General features: G+C 34.6%; 1 protein-coding gene, 1 long non-coding RNA gene and 1 pseudogene across 2 annotated transcripts; 1 reads left to right on the top strand and 2 right to left on the bottom strand.

Annotated features, from left to right (window-relative positions):
- Window positions 1-259: 259 nt before the first annotated feature.
- Window positions 260-2,256, bottom strand: LOC127107625 (DExH-box ATP-dependent RNA helicase DExH12-like; annotated as a pseudogene).
- A 188-nt stretch (window positions 2,257-2,444) lies between these two features.
- Window positions 2,445-5,325, bottom strand: LOC127107624 (uncharacterized). Its single transcript, XM_051044922.1, has 2 exons — window positions 4,846-5,325; window positions 2,445-3,242 (listed from the first exon to the last, which is right to left on the bottom strand). Exons 1-2 carry the CDS (start codon window positions 5,118-5,120, stop codon window positions 2,657-2,659), a joined length of 861 nt encoding a protein of 286 aa, XP_050900879.1. The 5' UTR covers window positions 5,121-5,325; the 3' UTR covers window positions 2,445-2,656.
- A 672-nt stretch (window positions 5,326-5,997) lies between these two features.
- LOC127107623 (uncharacterized) lies at window positions 5,998-8,694 on the top strand. Its single transcript, XR_007795777.1, has 3 exons — window positions 5,998-6,308; window positions 6,490-6,562; window positions 6,658-8,694. It is a non-coding gene; the product is annotated as an uncharacterized LOC127107623 (long non-coding RNA).
- Window positions 8,695-8,716: the final 22 nt, after the last annotated feature.

Genomic DNA, 8,716 nt, shown 5'->3' with positions numbered 1-8,716 from the left:
AATAATCAGTTAAATTTTTCAATAAGGATGAAGTATAGTATGTACTAGAACAAAACATAAACTTCAGTAGGTAATATCTTTTCCAATTGCAACTTTCATGGAGTCCAGAATCAGCACAGGGTAGTTTCCAATAACAAAGTCATCACCAGAACAAAACAAGACCAAGCTTTGGCGGGGGGGGGGGGGGGGGGTAATACTACTTTTGTTGTACAGGTCATACAGAATCATGGAGTAAGAAAAATTATTAGCAGAATGTGCATTCAAATGCAGCATATAGCAATTAGAAAAAAATATTGGTATTCTTCACAAGCACCAAAAATTGAAGGGTGGTCCAAAGCATGTCGCCAAAAAAATCTTTGACAACACTTTTTAGACAACGATTATAAGCATTATATATTCATGCGGCACAAAAACGAATAAGTTGTAAGCAATGCATACAACTACTATTTATTGCGATCACCAGCATGCTCCACTTCCAGGATCATTCACTTCTTCTCGAATCAGCAAATAGTATAAAAGAAAATCATTAAGTCAACAGTGAAATCATACTCTTGATCACAACCCATGTATGAGTCACACATGAAATAAAGTAGGTATGATTTCTTTCCAGCAGCAGCAGCAGCAAACTCCTGTTTGGCTTTTAACTTCCGCTGCAAGGAAACTCGTTTAATTGCAAGCAACAAGCTGGTTTTGGTATCACCAACAACAAGCCATCATCCTTCCTCCTTGGCTTTTGGATACCTAGGAGAATGTACAGGTCCTACTTCTATCCTACCCTCGAGATCCCTCTCCAAAGTGACATATACTGTTATATCCTCCTCGATCTGGACAGTGTCATTGTGCAAGACTTCATAGGACAAATCAATATTAGGAAAGTGATTGCAAAATCGAGCAATATCCAACAATTGTGAATCTGACATGCTTAACAACTCACGCCTTTTAATATCTTCCATCTCTAATAAATCAAAGATAGTTTCTATACTCTTCCCTGGGTTCTCCTTGCATTTCCTAGCCAATTCCTTTGTGAAATGAGGAAGTTGTAGCAGCATAGAATCATGTTGCCACATTCGTTGTGTCAGCATTTGACTAACTTCCATAGCAAGAAGAGCCAAACCTTTGGTGATTTACTAACTTGCGAACTGCCTCTTCTTCTCCAAGTCGTATCGGAAGGTAAGCATATTCTAATGCAGATGACAGAACCTCCAAAAGGCCCTTCATTTTTGTATTTGAAGTAATAGATAATGAAAACCTTTCAATTATTGTGTAACGAATGTGATAGTATGATGATATACTTCCAAGATTAAGAGGAGACAAATGTATATCGTCCTCTATAGCAACACACTTGCTTGTTTCCAAATCACTCAATGTATTTTCCACCATCTCTGAGAGGTATTCAGAAAGATGTCCGTGACTAACTCCTTGTAAATTGTAATAGTTGGGATTCTTGGTGAGGCGCCTGTACATAAATGTCCATGTACGATAATCTACAGCGTCTTGCTTGTTTTCAGCATTCAAATTATGATGTAAGAAGTGACGAAGATGACTTTCAACCCGGAATTCTTCATACAAAAACTTTTTGTAGTACTCCTTACGAGGTGCCCGGCAGAAGATGACACACTTTCCAGAATTGTCCACCAAATGACGACTTGCAAGACCCATCATCTGCAGAATATCAGTAACAGGATAGTCTATTTGTGCATTCTCCCGCCCATGATAGTATTGTGTGCCCATCACAACCACCAAATGAGCTGACAAAGTCACTTTGTAGCACATGGAACTACTTAAAACACATACTTGAATCCAACCAGCTTCAAATAATTGTGCCACAATGTCATGATCAAGATTGTTCAAACCCTCGTGCAAGTAGCCAACCCCTTCACGTAATGTGACTTTTAACATTTTATCACTAATCTTGTTAAGAAAAAGTTCAAGTTCTTTTCTGCACCGCAATAAAACGACTTATCTCCCGTGCCTGCACTTGAGTATGTAATCAGATCCATAGCAGTCAATCCGACATGCTTTCTTGTAGGTACAAATACAAGGGCAGGTTTCTCATTCTTGGCATGTTGAGAAATTGCGGCATAAGTTGGTTTTGTCATTGCCTGCATCCTCGGACACTATTAAGCCCTTTTTGATGATTTCTCAAAAATGCAAATTCTGCACATATAGTCTTACCACTCCCGGTTGGAGCAGCAACTAAGACGCCGTCATCAGAATTATACAGAACTGTGAAGACTTGTGTCTGTCATTAGTCATTACATCCTTGCCTTCATTTTTTGACAGGTAAGGAATTAATTGCAGAAAGTAGCATTATGAGGTAAAACTGTCATCTCTTTGACCTTTTCTTTTAGAAATAACTTTTATTTTTGAACTTTTATATAGCTCATTTTGCTATTCATAGGTGCATTGTGAATTGAATTAATATACACAAAGTGCTCAAGAGATAGAACAAAAAAGTTGGTTATGAATTAAAAAATTAATCTGAGCCATCATTTTCATCCACGACTAAAATTAAATATTCTCAGTCCTCAATAAAAAAAATGTCCTACAATAGAGAGCATCAAACACAGCTAAAACAACAAAATTGCTTGAAATAGGCTGAGAAAACCTTCCGGCTCAATCTTAAAATAAATTACCTATGCAGAAATCTTCCAAGTTATAGAAAAAATGGGATTGTCGAATTAGCAACTCCACTGTTATCACTCTCTTTGCTCTTAGCAATTTCTTTTAAACTGGTCCATGATTTTTTCCGTCTTTTGCTCGCAGTGCTCTGAGTATTTACTCTTGCAGACATGCTTGGAGTTTCAAACGCATTCTTGGACGAGGATTTGTTTCTATTTCTCTTCTTTGCTTCTAACAATGTTGGTGTACTTGTACTAAACGGAGTTTCCAGACCCTTCATAGGGGCGACGTCCTTAACTACAACTTCTGAACCAACAGTGTGTAATTCACCGCCTTCATCTTTGCTTACCATGTGTTTCTCTAATTTTAAAGATTTGTGTACAATTGGTTTTGTGGCGGGTGTTGATTCTAAGGATGGTTTATCTTTTGTCGGGCATAGTTTTTTCAAATGTCCCTTAGGGGTACCTCTCTTGATATTCTGATGTGAACAGAAATGGCACTTGTACACGACATTGTTTTGGGCGATGTTGCCAAACTTCTTTTGCCTGTGTCTGACCTTTGATCTATTTTTCTCAATTCGTACAGTTGAATTAAAGCCGGGATGAAGAACAGTTTCACACCTGCAGAGAAATCAAACAATGATAAACATTTTTTATGAATCATAGGAAATTTCCAAGTATCAAATGCTTAAGGAGAACCTAAGAAGAATATAAGATAAAATACTCGAACAAATCAATAAACAAATGTTAGTAATAGAGTTAAAACATTTTAAAGCTATTGGACCTCTCCATGATTATCAAATCGAGATTTAGTTCATAAAACAAAAGATGTATTTTCCAAATCTTGAATCAAACCTTATAATGAATTACTATAAGATACATGACCAGTCAAAACCTAATAAAGTCTACTGATAAATCAAGTCAAGAACAATCTAAGTTTCTCCCACTAGACCTATTAGGCTACACGAACTACTATATGTCATAAATCAATTCTACTAATAAACATTTCAATCAAATGTCTGTTGGTTTAATTTATAACTTTTCTTGGTATCCATTTGATTGTAACTATTGGTGCTTCTACCGCTGCATGCAAAAACCACCTAAAACAACACCAATCATATTCTCTACCATGAAAGCTATATCACAACTTTCTCACTAATGATTCCATTTCTAATTCTATCTTTGTACACACTAATTCTTCCTTGAGTAGTACATAAGCTGAAACTGCTTTCATCAGGTTCATGTGTCTGCATTCCAATTCTATATTAGATAAGATTCACGATGAGGAGTACACGTTATCCATAAAAATATGACATTTTGAAGTAAAAATATGTAACATGTGCAAAAATATAAGTTAATATATTTTATCTTATACAATTTACAAACCAAACCTATGATTTGAAGTCATGAATAAAAATAACATGAAAAGTGGTTGACTACACATAAGTGACAAAAAGAGAGGCCAGTGGTTTCCGTCATAGTCCGCAATAACGGCGCCGCAAAGCGGCCAATATGGCGGGATTTTGGCTCTCCGCCATCGACAACACTGGATTCATGATGAGATTCATGTCTATAATAGATACGCATGGAGAGCGTCATATCAATAAGGTACAGTTATGTTTAGAATTAGATAAACTTCGCGATTCACAATGAGATTCAGGTCTAAAATAGACATGCACAAAGATAGTCATATCAATAAGGTTCAGTGTTGCTCTGAATTAGATACTACCCGCATCTATCTTAAGATATAGATAACCATTGTCTCACATACATGCTTTGGTTCAATCAAATTATTGCACTGTAAACAAATAATTCAACAATACATGCTTCAAGATTCACATCAACTGAGTTCAACTTTTTTTTCCAAATCGATATGCAACTGACATGTATATCATAAGATACCAATAACCAAGGATATCACATTCATGCTCTTTGATTCTATCAAAATTCTATCAAATTACATAGTTAACAAAAAAATCAAAAGTATGACATATGAATGCTAACTCTAACACTTCAAACCATATGATAAGTAGACACATCAGGATGAAAGCACATACACGAAAACAGGACGGGTACACTACGGACACTGATACACACAACTAATAATATAAAAAATGAATAAGTTATACATAATCACAAGTTTCAGTATCGGTTTCGAAGGCATTCGGGGATACCGGATATCTAACTAAACATAGAGAGAAAGAAAAAAAAAGAATACGCAAACCTTTGGCAAGTGAGTAGAGAAGGATCAGGAGGTACACCAGCAGCCTCTGAAACGGTGGCCAAATGCTGACCATAGAAGGCACTCAGAGACGGTATGTGAGGGTTAGTAGTGGTCCACACCGCAAGTTTTTTCAAATGATCGATTTTCAGATGTGACTTTGTGTTAACGATTGGCTTCGTTTTTAATTTTCCAGTGGCTTCTTCTCTCAGTGTAATAGAAGTGTGAGATTTTGATTCCGGTTTTGGGAGATTTTTCGCTCCTCCTTTCTTCCCCATGGATCAAACAATCAATATATTCGAATCGAACAGAATTGAAGTTAGGGTTTAGTTATCGGAGTTTGTGATGTTGAAGATGGCGACGGAGGATGATGGAGACGACTACGAGAAGCGGCGGCGACGGCGATGTCGGAGGTTTTGGTAAAACCTTTTTTTTCTCAGCGGCAACGAGGTTTTGTTAAATCTTTTTTTTCTTTTTATCAGAACTATCGAATGACTTATATGGTGAAAGACGATTATTTATTTATTTATTAATTTTTAATGTTTAAAATTTTATTTTGATTTTTAATATTAAAATTAAATGTTACCTTCTTTCTTAAAATAAATAAGTGTTATAATGAACAATTCCACACATTAAAAAATGTGATGAATAAAAAAATAGAATAATATTTTATTATTGATGGATTTAAATATCATAAATAAAAAGTAAAAAATAATAAATTGATAGTATTAAATAAAAATATAATTGAAGGATAAAAATTAGAATTCTATTTTATTTTTGAATAACTTTTTTTACAAATGACATTTTTTTTTAACAAAAAGGGTAATTTATAATATAAGAAGATGATATTTATAACACAAGATGATATCTTTTGGTAAAGTCTATTATGCCATTGCCAAGCAACTTGCCACCTCTTCAATTTTGGAGATTTATTTGTCTAAATATTATTTTTTTCAACTCATGTTGCACCTAGATTGAAATGAATGACTAATAATTTTTTCTAGATTTTAATTGAATTATTTTATTCCAAGTTCAAAATTGAGTCCCTGTCAAATCAATCAAACTCCTTTCTATCAACTATTTTCAATTTCAATGTTTTAATTTGTAGAATTTTCATACCCACATAACTCTCTTAGATGCTTTATTTCTCTCATCCATTAAACCAACAATATCATCTTTTTCATCTCTCAAAATGATTTTTATCCATCAATGCTCTAATTTTCTTCTTCAACCTAAATCTATATCAGTTTTTCATTTTTTTCTTCTCTTTTTCACCTTCTTTTAAACATATTTTCCCCTTTTTTCCAGGTTATAGAAAGATTAAAGATGCGGAGAAGTAAACGCGTATAAAAATAACATCAACAATATATGTGAAAAATCGAGACCTACGTTTGACCTGATTTTTTATTCTTAATGTTTTAGGTGTTGTTTTATGCTCATGAGGTTTTGGGTTTCTTCAACACAAAGTATGATTTAAGTGTTTCAACTTTATATTCATTGGTTTTGGTTATAATTTATGTGTATACTTGCAGTGTTTGGAGTTTCTTATGGATTTATGTCTATCTCCCTTTCAAAACTTAAAATTGGTTTTTTATGTTTCATAGATTGAAGCTCGTGTCTTTGTTTGACTTCCATTTTCTTCTTCAGATCTAGAAAATATTGTGGATGACATTTTGGATGTGGAGTTAATAACAAATATGAAGTTTATCATCAAACTCAGGTGATTTACTATTTAATTTTCAAACTTTTGTGATTTGGTTCATACTCATTTTGATTATTATGAACTTTAAAAAAAAGATATTTTCTTTTATGCAGAAGTGTTTATTTTGTGAGTGCAACCTCCTGCTAGATGTATTTTGTATGATGTCAAAACTAGCATACTTTAGAGTTTATGTATATTGGATGGTATCTCTCTAAGTCTTAATGTGCATGTTAGTATTATGAAGCATAAAAACATTTTGAAATTATTTAGAAAAAGTTTCATGTATTAAAAATAGGTTTTTATGGGAAAAATAGTCTATGTGTCGACACATACGTCATATAGGTCAACACATAGAAGAAAATTTTTCCTATGTGTCGATACATTTAAGTCATTTTTAAAGCATGTAGCTTTTGTTTGATGTGCCGACTGTATGTGATGACACATGACCTATATAAGGCGACACATGACCTATACAGGTCGACACATGCATTGAATGTGTCGACACATGACTTATATAGGTCGACACATGCAACATATTTTTTCAAAAATTCATGATTTTTTCATATCTTTTGCATTCTTTTTGCCTTCAACTTGCATACATATAAATAATTCATACATGCATCATTTCTTTTAAGTGATTTTGAGAAAATCACAAACGAACTCAGGATTTCAAAGAGTGCTCATCATCTTCAACCTACATTCTATTGCATACACACAAACAAACTACACATAATCATTCTTTGTTTGGGTGTCATTTAGAATCAGTGTTGATAACGTCAATTTAGGTTGTTGAATTGTAAATTGGATTGAGATCTTTGAGGGTTTCAAATAAGAAAACCAAGTTGGGGTTTTCCTTCAAGATCAAATAAGGATTTAAAGGTTTTGGATAAGATTACGTAATTTGGATCTGATCGAGTGAAAGCTTTGAAGAACAGGAGTTTCTTGTAAAGGAGTAGCGTGACACGGTGCATCATATTGGTAAATCTTATGTTATAACAATTCATAATTTTGATTCGATCGAGTGAAAACTTTGAAGAATGTATTATTCTTGCAAAGGAGTAGGGTGAGACAGTGGATCAAATTGGTATTGTTGGGTGACTTGATCAAGCTCAGATCGAGGAAAGAGAAAGTGTTATAATCAACATCAAACATAGGGTTTGTAGGATTGGATTGTTACATTTCTCTTGTAAACTAATTTTGTAAAGCAAGGTTAAATTTCATTATCTCAATTCGAGTTTGAATTGAGGGCATACATACTCATAATGAGACCGATTGGAGAACTACCTAAATTGGTGAGATCAATGGTGAATCTGTGTGAAATTAACACGTCCATGTATTAACATTGATGTGTGATTTATTTCTAGTCAATTTGGGTGTTCTTGGTGTGAAATTGGTGCTTCAAAAGAGCTCCAATGGCAGAAAATGCGTTTATGTGTTCTGCACAGGGGTGTCGATCGTGACATGCGTGACGAGTAACCCGTCTAGTGAGGCCCTTTAGGAGGAGGAGTCAAATCTGGTGTATTATACTCGATATGCTTCTATTGTTCTTGTCATTGGCGATGCCTTCCTATTTGAACAACGATGCAAGGAGAAACGGTAGCGGGATGCGTACCTGCAGGAAATATAGAAGGCCTATATTTTCTTTACAAGGATAATTGATGCCTTGCGTGCCATCAATCTCCCTGGTGAGAGGTGTATCAAGGAAGGATAAAGCTATGACTTATGTGAGAGCCATTTTATCTGCTACTCAGGCGTACCTTTCTTCAGTTCAAGGAGATATTGAAAACTTTTGCCTTCAGAATGTCTCCCTGACTCAAAGTTTAAATGAATCATTTATTGCTAGTATCATGGTCGTCTCAGAGTCCTTTGAGAATGACTTGTAGAAAGTAGAGCACTTTCACTCCCCTTTGAGTATTTCTAGGAACAAGTAAGGTCGAACCAGATGCTTAAAGATAGGAAGATCATCTCCCTTAAGGATTAACGATCCTTTTTCCTTTTTGTGTATCACCCTACACTGTAGAGCGTGAGTGAAATGAAATAGATATCGTGTCATTATTTTTACCTGTTTAGGGCATATGTATTTGATCCCGAGTAAATTGCTCTGGAATTTGAGTGAACTTACGAGGTTTCCCCTTAAAGTTTATTGGATATCTTTGGGTCGTGCCCGACCAA

Source organism: Lathyrus oleraceus, chromosome 7, assembly GCF_024323335.1.
Source record: "Lathyrus oleraceus cultivar Zhongwan6 chromosome 7, CAAS_Psat_ZW6_1.0, whole genome shotgun sequence".
In the NCBI taxonomy this organism is placed as follows: Eukaryota; Viridiplantae; Streptophyta; class Magnoliopsida; order Fabales; family Fabaceae; genus Lathyrus; species Lathyrus oleraceus.
Note: the sequence above shows the minus strand (reverse complement) of the source record. Positions and strands in the feature narration are given on the sequence as shown.

Coding starts and splice junctions, on each gene's coding strand:
- LOC127107624 (XM_051044922.1), bottom strand. CDS start 5,120: ATGGGGAAGAAAGGAGGAGCGAAAAATCTCCCAAAACCGGAATCAAAA. Junction 3,243..4,845: donor TCTCTACTCACTTGCCAAAG/GTTTGCGTATTC, acceptor ATTTCTCTGCAG/GTGTGAAACTGTTCTTCATC.